The sequence below is a fragment of the Ictalurus punctatus genome, chromosome 9 (assembly GCF_001660625.3).
Source record: "Ictalurus punctatus breed USDA103 chromosome 9, Coco_2.0, whole genome shotgun sequence".
Lineage (NCBI taxonomy): Eukaryota > Metazoa > Chordata > Actinopteri > Siluriformes > Ictaluridae > Ictalurus > Ictalurus punctatus.
The window spans coordinates 7,602,115-7,621,975 of NC_030424.2; the positions used below are offsets into that span (position 1 = coordinate 7,602,115).

The window sequence follows — 19,861 nt, forward strand, 5'->3', positions numbered from 1 at the left end:
TAACTTTAAAGTGTTTATTTTCAATAGAATACGAATACAGTCCTTTCACTAAATATATGACTTCCCCCTCCCCCCCAAATCACCAATTGTGTGTCTGGTGATTTTGTCAGACGATGTTGTGGTTATAAATCAGGATTTTAGCAATGCAGAGCAGCAGCTTGGAAGTGTCTGTTGGTTAACATGTAGTCTTAATGGGCCATGTTTCAGTCACAGAAATATTTACAGAAAAATATGTAAATGAGAACAGCTTTATTGGGAATTCCACTGTATTAAAATACAGTATGTGAGGCCAGAGAGTAGGAGAGAAGAAAATAGGTGTAAAGAGGTGACACTAGGCAGAACGCAAAAACAAAGCCATAAATTAATGAATATGTTAATTAGTGCTTGACATCATCTAGTAACTTTTAGCAATTTTCCATTGAAAGTTGTTGGTAACAGTGCTCCTGTCACTCTACAGGGTGTCTCAAAAGTATCCATACATAGGGGGAATTAGCACTTTTTTTTTCTTTTTTTTTAGCTAAATGTAACTTTATTTACAAAACATCCTCTACATGATAGCCATTTCTTTGTAAACACTCATGGAGTTGTCTCTCTCAACTTTGGCTCCCAGTTTGGCAACAATCTTGTGTGTGGTGTGCTTGCCATGCGACAACTTCCCAATCCAGCCATGAGAATGATTTCAATAAGTTCTTCTTTTGTCATTCTTGAAGGCTATCTGGAAAAAATAAATAAATAAACTAAGTATGAAAAATTTTGGAAGACATTTTGCTACAAATGTTAATTTCCCCTATGTATGGAGACCTTTGGGATACCCTGTCCAGATCAGTGAAGGTTATGGAAGATGAAGATGAAGATGAAGAAATGCCTGGGAAATGCAAATTTAGTCCAGCATGGTTGTAAAAGGCACCATATAAAAATTTATTGTGTATTTATTTATTTATTTATGTATTAATTTTTGGAATTTAAAAAGAAGAAATAAATAATATGTTTGAATGACATCACTTGTAAAGTCCTTAAAAAAAAATAGTGCTTGAAGTGTCCTTGAAAGTCCTGGAATTTCATATGAAGCATCTGTACGAACGCTGATTGTAGGCTGAATTTAGAGATGTTGGCATCTCTAAATTGTCTGTAGTGTGTGAATTGGTGTGCAATTGTGCCCTGCGATGGGTTGTCCCCCAAGGGACTATATATTACAAGGGACTCAGGGGACAACCCATCGCAGGGTGCAATTGCACACCCATTCACAAACTACAGACAACAGGCTCCCCGTGACCTTGTGTAGGATAAGCAGTACAAAAAAAAAAATGGATGGACAGATGGATATTTAAGGCCTATTTAATGATAATGAAAATGAGACCTTTGCCTTCTCGGTCATGCAGTCAATTACTTGAAGTCACACTAATGCAAACCTTATTGGTTTGAACTAAGCAAGTAAACATAACTTTCTTAATCTGTCCAGATGAGATGTTATTTGTGCTGCATTACATGATCATGTCATATTTTTTTTCTCCTTATATTAATTGAATTTCCAACATTTCAGAGCACAGTTTTTTTCTTGTCCCTGTAATGAACAACACAGTGCTTCATATGTGAAACTTCCTCAAAAGAGAATTTAGTGTTGGGACAATACCCAAATATCAACTGAAACCCATAATATAAATAAGTTTAAAATTCTGCTAAAATTACTTCTTTTTCTATGTGAAAGAGCACCGAATCACTGATAAAACAGTGACATCATAGACATCATTGCCCACATGATATTGTGTTTCCAGAGAAATTACTCCAGTGTTTTGATGACTTTCTTGTTGACCTGAAAAATGTTATCCTGTTCTGTATACTGCATCTTAGTTTGGGTGGTAAACTTGCAAGCTGGGTCTGAAACATTTTGGCACTGCTTGCAATGAAGTCCTCACATAACCTGTAATAATATAACTTCATACAATTAGTTACATGTGACACACAGCATTTGTAAATAAAGCAACAGTAGCTTTACCTGCAGGGCTGTATATCCTAAAGTATTTTGTCTTGTGCAGTTTGCATAATGGCTTTTGGTAGTGCATCAATAAGGCAATCTGAATGTGGATATTCAAATATCTTATTTTAGCTTAAAAGCCATATTTTAATCTAAACATTTCTAATTTATCACCTATATCAGCCTAGTTTTCAATATGTATATCACTATATAATGTTTTCACAATATTTTCCTAGAAAAAAACTTCATGTAAAAGTATGAATAATAGACATGTAATTACTTGAATTGATTATTTTCTTATAATCATTAAATAATAATCTTGGTTTAATTTTAATTATTTTAAATAAAAATCTTTTTCACTTAAATCAAAGAATTTTATAATGAGCATGTACACTACAGTGGACATAAAAGTTTTACACACCCCTGATAAATGGCAGGTTTTTGTGATGTAAAAAAAAATAGATAAGCAATTAGATAAGATTAGACAAGATAAATCATGTCAGAAGTTTTTCCACCTTAATATGAAATTACATCATAAGTGAAAAAGAATAAAAAACATTTTAGGGAAAAATAGGAAAAATGAAAAAGTGACAATAACCTAGTTGCACTATGCACACCCCTAATAACCCTTATAACTAATACTATTATACTTTGCACCCTTTGATTTTATTACACCATTCTGTCTTTTTGGGTAAGAGTCTATTAGCATGGCATATCTTGGCAATATTTTCCCACTATTTCTTGCAAAAACATTCTAGATCCATCAAATTGTGAGGGCATCTCCTGTGAACAGCCTGCTTCAGGTCATATATTTTTAGCTGGATTCAGGTCTGGGCTCTGGCTAGGTCATTCACAAACATTTATTTTCTTTTGGTTAAGCCATTCTTTTGTTGATTTGGATGTATGCTTTGGTCATTGTACTGCTGAAAGGTGACATTCCTTTTCATCTTCAGTTTACTAGCAGACACCTGAAGGTTTTGCACTAAGCGCACAGCAGCTATGCTCATACCTATATAGGAATAATTTTAATGAAGTGCCTCATCATAGCACAGAGACAGCGCTGAATAAAGTGGTAAATTACCTACTACTGGCCTCTGATCAGGGTTGTCTCCTTGCTTGTGTTGATTGACCTTAGTGCAGCTTTTGATACCACTGATCATACTATTCTTCTTGATAGACTAGAAAATGTTGTTGGCATGAAGGGAACAGCCCTCTCCTGGCTCAGATCTTATTTGACTGATCGTTATAAGTTTACAAACTGCCAGGAGATGTAAATGATGACTTCTCTATGCATATTAAAGTAAAGTTTGGTGTTCCACAAGGTCGTGTTTTAGGCCCACTTCTTTTTTCTTATACTTCTGGGTAAAATTATTAGTAAACATTGTATTAGCTAATGACACGATTATATGTTTCAGAAAAGCCAGATAAGAGACACCAGCTTAATCAAGTTGAGGGATGTGTAAAGGACATTAGATGGTGGATGCTTATTAACTTCCATTTACTTAATTATGACAAGACAGAAGTACTTGTACTAGGACCACATGCAGCTAGAAGTAAGCTTTCTGATTACACAGTAACTCTGGATGGTCTTTCTGTTTCATCATATTCAGCAGTAAAATACCATGGTGTGATTATTGACCCCAGTCTTTTATTTGACACTCATGTAGACAATATTACTAGGATAGCCTTCTTTCATCTCAGAAATATTGCTATGATAAGAAATATAATGTCACTACACAAATGCAGAAAAATGAGTTCATGCTTTTGTTACCACTAATGCTTTACTGTCTGGATGTTCAAGTAGGAGCATAAACAAGCTCCAGTTAGTCCAGAATGCATCTGCAAGAGTCCTTACTAGAACCAGATGATATGACCAGAACATTCCTGTCTTATCCACACTGCATTGGCTCCCAATCAAATTTCACACTGATTATAAAATACTATTACTGAACTATAAAGCACTGAATGGTCACGTGCCACAGTACCTAAGAAAACTTTTGGTCTTTTATAATCCGCCACTTTGATCAAAATGTGCAGGCTATTTGTTAGTACTTCGAATAGTGAAGACTACTGCAGTGGGAAGAGCTTTCTCTTACATAGTCCCACAGTTATGGAACAGTCTTCCAATTAGTTTTCAGGCTCAGACACAGTCTCTATATTCAAGTCTAGACTGAAAACATATTTTTAGTCAAGCCATTTGTGAATAGTTTTTTCATGGGCATAGAGTGTTGTGTTGAACTGGGATGTTTGGATGCTGGGATGTCTTTGGACCACAATTCATATGAACAGTTAAGCTATGATGGCTTAAGACTACAATTGCTATGATAGCTGTAGGACTGCAATTGCCAAGAACAATTTTGCACTCAAGTCTCGATCAGTGAACAGTGGATAGATTCAACAAAACAAACTTTGTGTGAAAACTAATGAATTTCCTGGTTACACAATGGCACTATTTGACCATATAGTACAAAGTTATAGACGGGATTTATTTATGATTGCACTATACATTGTCACCCAGATGAGGATGGGTTCCCTTTTGAGGCCGGTTGCTTTATGCCCTTAACCCCCCCCTCCCACTCCCACCCCCACCCACCCCACCTAGGGTTTCAGCGTCTTGCGCAAGGACACTTCGGGCCGGAGATCGAACCACCAACCCTGCGATTAGTGCACAACCCGCTCTACCACCTGAATTACCGCTACCCTAATCAGACCATAACACAGTTTGGTTTGGGGTGATTTATTTGGGTTTGGATGTTTTTTTTTGTGAGAAAGGGCTTCCGTCTAGCCACCCTACGCCATAGCCCAGACATGTCTTTTGTCTTGTCCTTTTGTAAATTTTGGAGGGAAGTCCTGTTCTTGGTGATGTTACTGTGGTGCTCCATTTTCTCCATTTTTTGATAATGGCCTTCACTGTCATCATCCATGGTACATCTAAAGTTTTGGAAATTATTTTCTTTTCTCTCCTGATCGATACCTTTCAATGAGTGAGATGCCATGCATGCTTTGCCTTGTTCTTTGTGGACCATGGCTTCAGCAGTCAGATGAAACCAAGTTGTTAAGAAAATCCAACAGAAACAGCTGGTTTTTATTTGAGGTTAAATAGAAGAATTTAACTGATTACACCTATAATTGATAATTACTTTTGAACATGAGATTTAATGTGATTGGTTCATTCTAAACACAGCCACACCCCCAATTATAAAAGGGTATGCAACCAGGTTATTGTAACTTTTATTTTTCCCTAAAATTTCTGATAGTTTTTCACTTAATATTTATACATTGTAATTTCACATTGAGTGGAAAAAGTTCTGACAGGATTTATCTTAGTTTAATTTTTTTACATCACAAAAACCTGCCATTTTAACAGGACTGTGTAGACTTTTATATATCCACTGTACATATAGCACATTATAGTAAATTATTAATGCTGGTGGCCATTATAATATCGAATAAGCCTCCTAAAATAGTCCTCCAGTATTTGGGTTGACACTGAAAATATGCTACACAATATATAAAAAATATCTACTGTCTCAAAGCTAACTTCAGTATTGGCAGGACATAAAATGAATGTTTCTTACCGTATTAGTGAGTAAGGCTGTGTTTGGAACACAAGAGTGTCATTGCAATGACCCTAAAGAGAAAATGTATGTATAAAATTCCATTTACAGTCAAATCTAACAGCACATATGAAGCCGATTTCTGTTTTTAAGCCTTGTCCATTTGACAATTAGGATCATGAATATTAAGTAATGCTGAAATATATGCTCTATCGGGTGCTTTAGACTTACCGAGTCTACTAAAAGAATATAATCATGGCTTCCTCCAAACAGAACAACATCAGAGTCCCTTCCCAGGCAAGCAGTGTGCCATAGCCTAAAAACAAAAAACAAAGAAAACCTGTTCCCAAAGCAGGAATAACAACAAGAAAAACAATAGCCTTAATAGAAATACTTTGCAAGTGGTTAAGTTACAAATATTATATTTTGGTGGGTATTAGCATATTGTTGTGTAGATGTTATTGTAGGGTTTAGCCTGCTAGGTGGAGCAATTCTGTCAGTTATTTTTTCTTTTTTCAAGTCCCTGCTTATCAGTCAGTTATGTTCAACTTCAATGTTACATTAATACCTACTATGTAAGTATTAAGTATTCAGTAACTACAGCAAAGTGAATAAAAAAAAGGTTATGAGGGTTAGTTAGTTGGGAGGGTGAAAAATGTTATGTAATTATGAGGGATTTGCTGTTTTTCCTACCGTGGTTTGTCCATGTTTGAATGCTTAATTTCTGTCCATTCATTTGTCTTCAGATCAAACATCCATCCATCACCTACAAAGAAGTGTAACTGATGTGAAGACAATTATTTGGTGCAAACAATCATTATTTCACCTGGCTAACTAGCAATATTTCCAATACAAGATTTCCCTAAACTTAAGTGTAAACAAACACTATACTAAATACTATTACAAAGAATACATAAAATGACACATATTTGAGAGCATATAAAAGAATGTTAAAACAAGGTGATATTTTCTTGTCCTTCTACCATCAAAGGGTAGGAGAATAAAAATATAAAACTGTAGCCAAGAGTATTTTAGTTATTTTATCCATTGTTTACCTAGAAACAATAAGGGTATAAACAACAAAATCATTTGTGGAAAGTGAATAATTACAGTTTTTTACAATTGCTATGACAATTCTTTCAATACCTTTAACAATTTTCCTAAACTCTTAACACAGTTAGCACAACAACCGTCTATACAATTAACACATTTATTGTTGCTTTGACACAAAATGCACACAGTTAACACAAATTTAAAATGCTTGAACTTTACACACAAGCTCAACCAAGACCAAAACAATAGATTTTTACTGACAAATTTACAAATGCTTTCACACTGTATGTCAGAACAGATAACATCATGTTCTAAACCTAAATTTTAGGCTAAAGTCAAAGTGAACGGCTGTTCATATTGTGAATTGTAACACAAATATCCTCTGTATTTTATTCCATTGCTACTGAGAAACAGCTGATTGAAGTTATTCAGATATATCAATCACAGCTGTTCCCCATCTAGGAAACACACTCAGGTTTTGAGGTTCTTTCAGTCACATATGGTATAAAGAGGACCTCTTTGGGCTGATCTTGTGTGGAAAAGGAACAATATAGAGCAACACAAAGAGAGTAAGAAAAATGCCTGCATGAGGAAGAGGAAGACAAATACCAGGACAAGGGAGAGTAAGACAAGTACCAGGACAAGGGAGAGGAGTGGGAAAAGGGCAAGAGAGACAAATGTCTAGACGAGGACAAGGTAGAAGGAGAGGAGTTAGAATGTGTGGTGGTGCTCAAAGAAGGGCCAGAGCTAGGGTAACTGATGAAATAAGAGCTACTATCATAGACCATGTCATAAACCACGGGAATGGTGAGCAAACGTCTAAAGGTTATGCAATAGCCATTACTGTACTATATACAGTGTGTTTTGCAGTAAACTACTCCATAAACCTGGAGTACAGTAGGACATACAGTAGGTATACAGCAAAGCATTTACACACACCGTGTCTGATTACTTTCAGAGTGTCATAGAGTAGGAGGCCAATTAAGTCCCACATGAAATGTTCTATGTTGATGAGGCTGAAGGGCCACAGTTACCATCCCGGGCCAGAGAGGAGCCAACATCACCATGTGCACCATAATCTCCAACAACAGTGCACTCCTGCATAAATGTGAGATTGGCCCCTACAACACAGACCGCCTTCTCCAGTTTTTAAACCTGTACGAAAGACAGGTGTCAGAGGCAGAAAGGGGACAGATGGGACACCACTTGCCAATATATGTGTTCACACAGGACAATGTGGCATTCAACCATTTCCATGCAGTCACAGCCTGGTTTGATGCCCATCCGAGGATGATGTCCCTTTCTTTGCCCCTTACTCCCCTTTCCCCAACCACACTGCGTTTTTCTCAGCCTGGAGATAGAAGGTTTTTGACCATCATCCACAGGACCAAATGTCCCTCCTGGATGCAATGGATGCTTGACTAAATGCCAAGACATCACAGCTGAACACTGCCGGTGGATAAGGCATGCCAAAAGATTCTTCCCAAGATGCCTTGCCAGAGAAGATATCAGGTGTGATGTGGATGAGAACATGTGGCCAAATGCAGAAGACCGGGCAGATTAGAAAATCTGGCTCTGTTGAAAATAGAGCCTTAACTGCAGCCATTCTGTCTGTCTTCTTTTTTTTCATAAACCTTACATTCTATAAAGCTACTGTGAGATGGATCATTAATTGTTAATTTATCATTTTTGTTTTGCATTTCTGCAGCAAAAGAAACAAAATGCATGCATTTACTAAACCCAACAAAACAAAAATGTAGAGAGGATTCAAATGAAACTACAGTGCAAAGCACAATCTATGATCAATACAATATACTGTCTATTGTATAAGGACAGACCTGACACATAAAATAATACCGTTTCTGTAATTCCATGTGATGTTAGTGTTTTTATGACATTGTGCTATGAGTGACTAAAATGTTCCTGTTGGAAGAGAACATGTATTAGTGTTTTGGAAGAATTATTTGATTTTGAGACATGTTTTTAGTGTTTTGGTAGACATAGTGTATTGTGTTAGTGTATTATTGTATTTTGAAAATTAGTGTAGGAGTTTAGTTTACAATGTGTGATTCTGAGCATGAAATTAACTGTTTTACCAATTGTGTTGTAGGTGTGTTGGTGTGTTAAGAGTTTAATTGTTAAAAGTATTGAAAATTTTTTCAAAGCGATCGTAAAAAACTGCAAACAAGCCTCATTTCACTGCCTAGACCAAAAACAATAAACAGTTTTACTGTTTATTGTAGGCAGTGAAATGAGGCTTGTACCTGATCAGAAGTACTGGATATATTTTAAAATACACAGATCACATGATAATACATTGTGGATAAATTCAGGAACAAAGTGACGTCTAGGCTAGTCATATGCAATGATATTTAGAAATCATCTACCTAATAAGTGCATTTCATGTATTTTACAGTCAGGTACTATGTTGTTTTCTTCACTGACATGATTATATTATTGAATTATGTTATTAGATTATTGAAATTCAGCTAATATTGCATTCCATATTTGCATCCAATGAACATCCTATCTGATTATTTGTTTATTTGTAAGTTTCAAACTGCTTTTTGATTTCTTGCTATATTAATCATTGATGTGTATGGACATCAATTTGGCTGAAGTGTGCATACTGGTAGTAACAGTAAAGTAGGATAGAACTGAATTAGGCTGAAATAGGTCAATATAACTGCAAGTAATGATATCTTAGAGGACCAACTCACTCATGGGTGTGCAATCCACACTAAGTCCACCAAAGAGAAAGAGTGCTGTGTCTGAAACAGCATTTAGTGTATGCCATGAGCGGCCTAAAGGAAGTGTGCTGGTTGGTACACTAAAACAATAGGAAAAACATAAAAACATAAGAAAGTACACCATATGGTCAAAAGTATGTGGAACATCACACACATATGTGGGCCTTTTCCAAGCTGTTGCCATGAAGTTGGAAGCATACAACTGTTTAGCATGTTGTTGTATGCTGCAGCATTACAATTTCCCTTCAGTAGAGGCCTAGCCCAAACCTATTCCAGCATGACAAGGCCGCTGTGCATAAAGCAAAGTCCAAAAAGACATGGTTTGCCAAGGTTGGAGTGAAAGAATTCAAGTGGCTGTCTCAGAGCCCTGACCTCAACCCCATTGAACACCTTTGTGAAAAATTGGAAAGCTGATTGCATGTCAGGCCTCTTATCAGACATCAACACCTGAGCTTATTAATGTTCTTATGGCTGAATGGGCAAATCGCCAGAACCACCTTCCAAAATCTTGTTGATAGCCATCCCAGAAGTGGAGTCTGTTACAGCAGAAAGCGAGAACCTACTCCATATTAATGCCCATGGTTGGAATGGGACACCCGGTAAGCACATATTGGTGTGATGGTCAGGTGTACACATACTTTTGCCCACATCATTTTAATGACTGGTCATAAACAGAAAGGAACATAGAGAGGAACCACAGCTATATTTCTAAGCAAAACAAAGAAATATTCATTTGCAACTGTTCTGGAAAGTCATACTGAGTGAAGACTTAAAATAAGATCCATGGCTTGTACAGAAAGTTCTTACATTTCAGACCACATCCATGTATTTAAATCCAGACAATGAAGATCACATTTTCTTGTATCCTGTCAAGATGAAATTCGTAACATTCTGTAAAATACCATAAATGTAGCATATTTTCTGATTTTACAACCATCATATTTAGACTCTGTTGTCTGGTAAATACAAAATATATAGGGTTAATTATACTTATAAAGAGGACTTCCCTGATCCACAAAAAGATTACAAAAAGATATTCAGATATTCAAAGAGATACAAATAGATATTCAGCAGCGAAAAGTATTAATAATAATGAAACTGTATTGAAGGGGACCTACCATTATTCGTCCACCACAAACATACCCTTTATTACCTATGGTGGCACTGGCATGGGCAGCTCTCGGGGCAGGGGCATGCCCCTACATCAAGTAAGAGTCATTAGTCAGATTTAAAATGCCTGCCAAAGTATTTCTAATATTAAGAAAACATTAATTACTCCTAATATGATATAATGCTTGGGCACTAGTTGCCCAAGCTGAAATAAATATCCATGAATTGTATAGACATATAAATGTTATCTATGTTTAAAACTATATCACAAAGTATATGTTTAAAAGTATGTCTTACAAATGTTTGTGGTTCTGTCCAACCTTTTGATACTGGGTCAAACACATGAACTTCACTGTTCCAACCCCAAAAGATGTCTTCAGCCTTGAACAAGGAAAATGAAGTGCTAACAACTAAATATTTATTTGCCTCAATCTAAATAATGTGCTGATACATTACCCAAGAAGCTTCATCCACAATGAAAGTGCCAGGATTGGTGATGTCACTGAGAAGCTTATGGCCATATCCACCAAAGTAAATAATCCTGTTAAAGACACAACATGCTTTAACATTGATACACTGGAAACAGTTTGAGTTTAGGTGGAATGTATCTACTACATAATGTATTACGTATCTACTAAGGAGGCATGTCATAAGTATCCATCATGATTATCATGAAAAATTACATTATGGCACACTTTCCTGGACATATTAGGTGTATTGTCAGATTTAGTGGTTAGCCTGTGTGGGAATGGCTGGAGGAGGAATTGGCTCTGTGACTCCTCCCCTTACTAGCCCAGCTTGGTGCCCAGCAGCTACTGCCAGATGCAGCTGGAGTATTCAAGCATCCTGCAGTGCATCAGCCAGATACCTGAGGAGCACTGCTGATGCTTCCGTTTGCTGCAACTCCCTGAGGTCAGCCGCCCCTTTGCCTACATGCTGCAGCTGAAGGACACCTGTTGCCAGTGGTTGACGACAGAGGAGTGGAATGTGATACAGATCATTGAGCTCCTGCATCCTTGGACAAAGCTGTTCACCTGGAAGATGATCACGTGGTGGTGATCACTGGTTCAGGCATCTCCCTTCTAGTAGCTTGACAAGATCCTGACGCATGCCTTTGATCAAGTCAGAGCAATTGATGGTCAACAAATCCAGCCCAATGTTGCACTATCCCACTTGTACTTTTCAGTAATTAATGATAGGTTATGTCGAGTGATGCAGGACACTCAAACTAAGGAAGAAATGACCCAACTGTGGAGAACCATTGGGAAATGCGATTCCAGACAGTCCATTGTAATCCCATGGCAGGGCCTCTAGAGTAGGATAAAACACTCAACCATCTAATGGCTCTTTAATTGGCAGGGTATTTGCGGTGATGTATGCCTGGTGTGGGGAATGTCATGAATGTCAACTGGTGAATCCGCCATTGTGCCCATTACCCTTAATCGAGGTCTCCTTCGAAATAATTGGCATGGACTGTGTTGGGCCATTAGAATGGTGTACATGAGGTTATCACTTTGTGTTAGTCCTTGTGGATTATGCAATGTGATATCCAGAAACAGTGCCTCTGCACAACATCTCAGCATCCAATGTTGCGGACTCTTCCATGTTATCTCCCAGATCAGGACTGACCAGGGACCTGCATATCACTGACACTATGCAAGCTTTATGAATTATTAGGGATTCAATTGATTCCCACCAGTGTTTACCATCCGCAAACAGGTCAGTAGAGCGGTTTAATCAGTTGCTAAAAAATGTGATTCGTACGTTTGTTCACGTTTGTGTTAAGTGGCTCAAGCCCCTGTTATTTGAGGTACGAGAGGCCCTGCAAGCCTCCACAGGGTTTCCTCAACTGAATTATTGTACAGCTGCAGGCCTCATGGAGTCTTAGACATCATTAGAGAAAACTGGGAGGAGGGACCTTCTAACAGCAAAAAAAAAAATATTCAATACATTCTGGACCTGGGTGCAAAACTCTACACCTTAAGTCACCTACAGGGGTTCCCAAACTTTTCCAGGGCAAGGCCCCCCAAATGGCATTAACATTTGACCGAGGCCCCCCTTTTGCAAGATGTCTTTAAAACATTAACAATAATTTAATTTTACATTACATTAGGAATTGATTGTGTGTGTGTGTGGTTGTCTGAGAGTGAGAAAGAGAAAACATACTAGTGTTGAGGGATGGGCACACCAAATTGTTGAGGCCCCCTGTAGACATAGTAGTGCATGGTACCAGACAGTGGCACAACCTAGTGGCATTTTCCCAATTTTAAGTTGTTTGTGCAACCTTTTCTAAATATGAAATCAAATTAAGTGGTAGTGTTAGTTATTCAGTAAGTTTCAGTTAGTTAAAATATAAAATAACTGGTTGATTTCTAGCTTATTTTTCATCAGAGAATCCAGTTATGCTTTTGCATAAATCCATATTAAGTAAAAATTTTTTAACCCTAATTCTTTTCTACCTGATATATTTCATTATGGCACATGTAGATATCCAATTACTTGTTGATATTCACTGCAAGAGAAAGGCACGGTTTAGACAATGACATCCGATTTTCCCAGCTCGTCATGCATACTGTCGTGTGAAAAAATGTGTACACCCCATGGAAATTGTTGGATTTTTTGACATATATGGACAAGAAACATTTGATTAACTTTGAAACAGTGCAGATTAATAAAGTTGATATAATTGGACAAAACCACAAGGAAATTTAGCTTTTTCATTCATTTATTCAACAGAAATATTAACAGGAAAAAGTAAGTACAATTGGGGTGCAACTAATGATTATTTTCATAATTGATTAATTAGCCAATTTCATAATTGATTCATTGGCCAAAGTATTTAGTCAGTATTTTTTTTTTATGGATGCACAAAAAAGCACTGATAATTAAACTACAGTCCTAAATTAATCAAATCTCACTTTCACTGCACCTTGTGATTTCTGTTACTCACTGCCTTTAGACATATTGTTTTACTTATGTTTACTTTGATTGTACTGTTTTAATTAGACATGGCATATCTTACTTGTTCTACACCGTACAGGCTTGCTGGAATTTTTGACCACTCTTCCATGCAATATTCTTTCAGTTGCAATATGTTTCAGGGTTTTCTTGCATGTACTTCCCGTCTGAAATCCCCCACAAATCCGCCATTCCTTGGCAGATTTGCTAGTGTGTTGTTTTGGTAGTTTTGGTTCAACTTCATCTTTCGGACAGATGGACTGAAATTGTCTTCAAGCACTCTTTGATATGATGCAGAATTCAGAGTTGAATCAATGAATGCAAGCTGTCCAGTCCCTGAGGCAGTGAAACAACCCCAAAGCATAATATTTCCACCACTGTGCTTCACAGTTGGTATGAGGTGTTAAAAATCTTTGATTAGTCTGTCCAGAGCACACTGTTCCAAAAGGCCTGGTCTTTGCCTATATTCTCATTTTCAAACAGTAGTTTTGCAAAGGCTTTTTTCCTGGCAAGCCTCCCATGCAGGTCAAATTTGTGCAATCTCTTTCTGATCATAGAAGCATGTACTTTGACACCAACAGTTGCAAAACTGACTAGTAGATCCTGTGATGAAATTTTGGGGCTCTTGGAGACTCCTTTTTGCATCAGACAGTCTGCTCGTGGGCTGAATTTGCAGGAACGGCCAGTCCTTGACAAATTGGCATTTGAAATCTGCTCCATTCATAGATTATTTTCCTTATAATGGAATGATGTATTTCAAATTATTTGGAAATCTTTTTAAATCCCTTGACAGACTCATAGACATCCACAACCTTTTTTTTTTATTTTATAGGCCTTACAGAACTCTTTAGATCTTGACATGATGACACCATACCCTTCAATAACAAAGGGAACACCAGACACTAGATAGTATAATGATAATGATAGTATAAATAAGACAGGTTCCACCTACACTCCCTAAGCAGGTTCTAAATCATTGGCACCCAGTCTTGAACACCTGATTCTAATTGTATACATTTGAAGGTGTAATAAGGTAGAGATGTACTTACTTTTCCATGTGACTGATCTGTTATGAAAATTACTACAAAATGTCAATTTTATGTGTCATTTGATGGAGTGTAACACCTTTATTAATAGGGACTGTTTCAAAGATAATCAAATGTTCGCATGTTCAAAAATGTCAAAAAAGCCAACAATTTCCATATGGTGTACTTAATTTTTCACATGACTGTATATTGAAAATTCTAAACAACCTTTCAAACACCACTGTGTATAAATAAAGAAATTAATTTTAGAGATGCATATTTGAATGAGTTAAACTATTATTGAGCACTTTATTTGGAATACCTGTACACCTACTCATTAGTTTACTCAGTAAACTAGTGCAATAAACCAGTTCGGTGGATGGAAACACCTTGTTAATGAAAGAGGTCAATGGAGAATAGCCAGACTGGTTAGAGCTGACACAAAAGCTACAGTAATTCAAATACCCATTCTCTACAATGGTGGTCAGCAGAAAAGCACCTCAGAACGCACAACACATTAAACCTTGAGGCTGATGGGCTACAACAGCAGAAGACCACATCGGGTTCCATTTCCGTCAGCCAACAACAGAAAGCTGAGGCTGCAGTAGGCACAGGCTCACCAAAACTAGACAATTGAAGACTGAAAAAACATAGCCTGGTCTGATAAATCTTAATTTCTGCTCAGACAAACAGATGGTAGAGTCAGAACTTTGGAGCAACAGCATGAATCCATGGACCCAACCTGCCTTGTGTCAACAGTACAGGCTGTTGGAGGTGGTGTAATGGTGTGGGGAATGTTTTCTTTTCACACTTTGGGCCTGTTAATACCAGTCAATTATCGCCTGAGTGCTATAACCTATTTGAGTATTGTTGCTGGCCACAATTTACCCATCTTCTAATTGCTACTTCCAGAATAATAATGCAACATGTCACAAAACAATAGTTGTCTCAGACTGGTTTCATGAACATGACAATGAGTTTATGTTCTTCAGTGGCCTTCCAGTCATTGGATCTGAATCCAAAAGAACAACTTTGGGATGTAGTAGAATGGGAGATTCGGAGAATGAAAGTGTACCTGAAAAATATGCCATGAATTGCGTGATGCAATCATGTCAACATGGATCAGAATCTCAAAGGAATGTTTGCAACATCTTGTGGAATCCATGCCATGAAGAATTGAGGCTGTTTTGAGAGCAAAAGGAGGTCCTACCCAGAATTAGTTTAGTGTTCCTAATAAAGTGTGCATATAAAGTGAGTGCATATTTTGCCATATCACTGAGCCCTATAACCTACATGCTCCTACCTTCCTTTGTGAACCCAACAGGAAAGCTTGTCACGGGGTGAGGGCCGTAACCCTGAGCAATGACGTAACTTCTTCCATGCATATTTCCCATTGTAGAGATTGACAGAATATTGCTAGAACAAAATATACAACACAACATTCAGACCAGAAGGCGAGTACACTATATGGCCATAAGTATGTGTACACCTTACCATCACACCCACAACTGCTTATTGAACATTCCATTCCAAAACTGTGAGCATTAATATGGTCCCCCTCTAGTCTTCTGGGAAGGCTTTCCACTAGATTTTGGAATGTGGTTGTGGGGATTTACCCATTCAGCCACAAGAGCAATTGTGAGGTCAGGCACTGATGTAGGGGGTGAGAAGGCCAAACATGCAGTCTGGTAAAATGCAGAGTGGGGTTAAACACAGGCTCAACTCTGCACAGGCAACTTGAGTTCTTCCTCTACAACCCTGGCAAACCACTTCTTTATGGACTCTGCTTTGTGCACAGGGACATTGTTATGCTGTAACAGGTTGGGCTAGGTCTTTTAATGTGAGTGAAGAGAAATCAATCTACATTTACATTTACGGCATTTGGCAGAAGCCCTTATCCAGAGCGACTTACATTTTTCTCATTTATACAACTGAGCATTTGAGGGCCTGAACATTCAAACAACCTTGCTCAAGGGCCCAGCAGTGGCAGCTTGGTAGAACTGGGATTTGAACTCACGACCTTCCGATCAGTAGTTCAATGTCTTAACCACATTCTAGAGCATACAAAGACATTCAAGACAATTGAGTGCCTTCAACTTTGTGGCAACAGTTTGGGGAAGGCCCACATATGGGTGATGGCCAGGTGTCCACATAATTTTGGCCATACAGTGTTTGTCTAAGAGATGATTGACACTGGGATTACCTCATTGGTCTGACCATCATCACTGCAACCTCCAAATATATACATGGTTCCATTTAGATTGCAACCACAGGTACCTGACATGGATGGAGGAACTTCCCCACTCATGTCACACCTTTTCCTGTAAATATATAAATGCATTCAAAAATTTACATTAGGCCATGTTAAGACATGTTGAATTTATAAATATTGTGGCATCAGTTGTTCTGTCTGTGTACTTTAATTGGAACAATCATTAACAAAGAATTATACTTATTACTACAATTACTACATACAAATATGTGCACTTGAAAGCCTCCATGTATAATATTATAACATAATATAAATAATCTTATAAATAGTACCATAAACCAGTGTGCAGGTCATACAACCAAATCTCATTGTTTGGGAGGAAGACTTCATGATCAGCAACTGACTTAAGAATACAGAAAAATGGGAACAAATATATGTTACAACTTTCCTCATTCAACATGGATCCACACATAATGGAAAAAACAGTTTAGACTAAAAAAAAAAAAAGTAATTACCATCAAAGTGTAATTATTAGAGGCAGCCTACACATATATAGAAGAAAAAAATATTTTGAGAAAAAGGTATGTAAAATACAATGTGGTTTATTTTGTTTCCACAATTAGTATGATTATACATACATATATGTGTATATATAGCAAGGAATCTGGATGTAATCCAAGTTTCAGAAAGTTTGTCTCCAGATACAGTGCCCTCCACTAATACTGACACCCTTGGTAATTTTTGTCTTTATTGTTTAACCTTTTGGGGGGGGGGTTTGTTTAAATAAATTGTTTAAATAAAAAAATACTCTGCTCTCATGAATATCAAACAATTGCACAATTGCAAACACATCACAGGTTTACCAAAAGAAAATTGTTAAAAATAGGTGTGCAACAATTATTAGCACCCTTTTAGTCAATACTTTGTGTTTGTGAATAATGGCAAGGGATCTCAGACCATTCCTCCATACAGAAGCTCTCCAGCTCCTTCAAATTTTGAAGTCCATATTGGTGGACTCTCCTCTTCAGTTCACCCCACAGGATTTCTATGGGTTTTAAGTCAGGGGACTTGAATGGCCATGGCAGTACTTTGATTTTGTGGTCAGTGAACTATTTTTGTGTTGATTGTGATGTATGTTTTGAATCATTGTCCTGCTGGAAGATCCAACCATGACTCATTTTAAGTTTTCTGGCAGAGACAGTCGGGTTTTCATTTAATATCTGTTGATATTTGAGTCCATGATGCCATGTATCCTAACAAAATGTCCAGGTCCTCTGGCAGAAAAAACAGCCCCAAAACATTAAAGAGCCACAACCATATTTAACGGTGGGCATGGGGTGGGCCATATGGCTACCTTTCTGTGTGCACCAAAACCACCTCTGGTGTTTATTACCAAAAAGCTCTATTTTGGTTTCATCTGACCATAGAACCCGATCCCATTTGAAGTTCCATTAGTGTCTGGCAAAATGAAGACGCTTGAGATTGTTTTTGGATGAGAGCAGAAGTTTTTTGCTTGACACCCTTCCAAACAACTTGTGGTGATATAGGTGGCTTCGGATTGTAGTTTTGGAGACTTTCTCATCCCAAGACGCAATTAACTTCTGCAATTCTCCAGCTGTGATCCTTGGAGATTTTTTGGCCACTCAAACCATCCTCTTCACAATGCATTGAGACAATATAGACATACGTCCTCTTCCAGGTTGATTCACAACATTTCCAGTTGACTAGAACTTCTAAATTATTGCCTTGATGGTGGAAATTGCCATTTTCACTGCTTTTGCTATTTTCTTATAGCCACTTCCCATTTTGTGAAGCTCAACAACCTTTTGCTGCACATCACAGATATATTCCTTGGTCTAACCCAGAGGTTCTCAACCTTTTGTGAATAAAGCCCCCCCCCATTGGAGGAGACCAGGCATAATATATTATATATATATATATATATATATATATATATATATATATATATATATATATGATAGATAGATATTGCAGCAGAGGTGCGAGTGCAGCAGGAAAGCAAGATCTTGTAGTCCAGTATTGCGTTATTTGGAAAGTCGCTAAGGTTTGTTGGTAGGCGCTTTTTTTGTGCAAAAAAAGTCGCTAAAGGGGTCTGAAAAGTCGTTAAATTGGCAACACTGGTCTGCACTGACAGCTAGATAAAAGGCAGGCTAAACTCTGCCTCTCCCCAGCAAAAAGAAAATACAGAGGGAATGCAGGGTTTTTTCATACATATACACATTCTATTTGAAAAGCAATAAAATACACCGAGTCTACAAATGATGCCCTGTCCGGGGTTTTTTTTTCTTTCTTGAAAACAATTTGCACCCCCCTTCCGATCTCTCTGAGAACTGGTCTTAGCCATTGTTACGAATGATTAAGGGAATTTGTCCTATGTGTTACCTCATATTTAAACCCCTGTGAAACAGGAAGTCATGGTTGAATAACTTCCTGTTCCTAGTCACCCAGGTGTACTAAAATAAATTCAAATATCAGTGGTAATATACTTCAAATATATTTTTCTCACATGAATTCCTAGGGGTGCCAAGGCCAATAAAACCTATATTTTAAAAAGATCTTTTTGATAAACCTGTGTTTTGTTTGCAATTGTTTGATATCCATGAGAGCAGATTATTTGTGTGTGTGTGTGTGTGTGTGTGTGTGTGTGTTTTAAACAAAAGATGAAAAGGTTAAACAATAAAAAGTCGCTTGTACCTTTAGTGTCTTCCCTTAATGAAATGAGGGGCAACAATAACACTCATTAAAAAAACTGCTATAAAACAAGTGTAAGATAGTTTCTGAACCCGAGTGACTGTAATCTGGTCGTTTATTTGCACTGGACAACGTCTCTACTTACCACATAACCTCCCCACACAAATAAAGTGTTTTCTGAAACCACGGCCGTGTGTCCGCTTCTTTCTCGTGCCACAACGTCGGCATTTGATGCTGCCATTCTGGTATAAGAAATTTAAATAAACAAACAAATAAACAATAAATCAGTCCAATCTAACTGTCTTCCTCTTCTGCTATTATGGCAATGTTTATGCCGCAATTTATGAAACAGGTGTTGTGTCGAACTCTGTTTCCCCGTCGGGATCTGTTTCCCCAGTTATATTTTGAATATAAGTTTGTTTCGTTTTTTAAAAAAAATCTATTTATTAACACAACCACCTGCTGCTATTTCTATCAATAAATAAGGTGGTATTTGTAAGACAGTTTTCATT

General features: G+C 37.4%; 1 protein-coding gene across 6 annotated transcripts in view; it reads right to left on the reverse strand.

Moving 5' to 3' along the window:
* The window catches only part of LOC108270033 (kelch domain-containing protein 1), a 20,122-nt gene continuing 261 nt past the window's right edge, over nt 1–19,861 (reverse strand). For 2 of the 6 annotated variants that reach the window (XM_017476270.3, XM_017476269.3), the window contains exons 2-14: nt 19,495–19,591; nt 16,970–17,040; nt 16,629–16,746; nt 15,729–15,841; nt 10,899–10,983; nt 10,740–10,823; nt 10,451–10,531; nt 10,140–10,198; nt 9,303–9,412; nt 6,223–6,295; nt 5,761–5,845; nt 5,551–5,603; nt 1–1,918 (exon numbers count right to left, since the gene is read on the reverse strand). In XM_017476270.3, the coding sequence (XP_017331759.1) occupies nt 1,744–1,918; nt 5,551–5,603; nt 5,761–5,845; nt 6,223–6,295; nt 9,303–9,412; nt 10,140–10,198; nt 10,451–10,531; nt 10,740–10,823; nt 10,899–10,983; nt 15,729–15,841; nt 16,629–16,746; nt 16,970–17,040; nt 19,495–19,590 (1,203 nt within the window). In that variant the 5' untranslated portion in view covers nt 19,591 and the 3' untranslated portion in view covers nt 1–1,743. Of the gene's footprint in view, nt 1,919–1,993; nt 2,073–5,550; nt 5,604–5,760; nt 5,846–6,222; nt 6,296–9,302; nt 9,413–10,139; nt 10,199–10,450; nt 10,532–10,739; nt 10,824–10,898; nt 10,984–15,728; nt 15,842–16,628; nt 16,747–16,969; nt 17,041–19,494; nt 19,840–19,861 lie in introns of those variants that run through there. The other 4 variants (XR_008397046.1, XM_017476271.3, XR_001813609.3 and 1 more) reach the window with 4 other exon arrangements.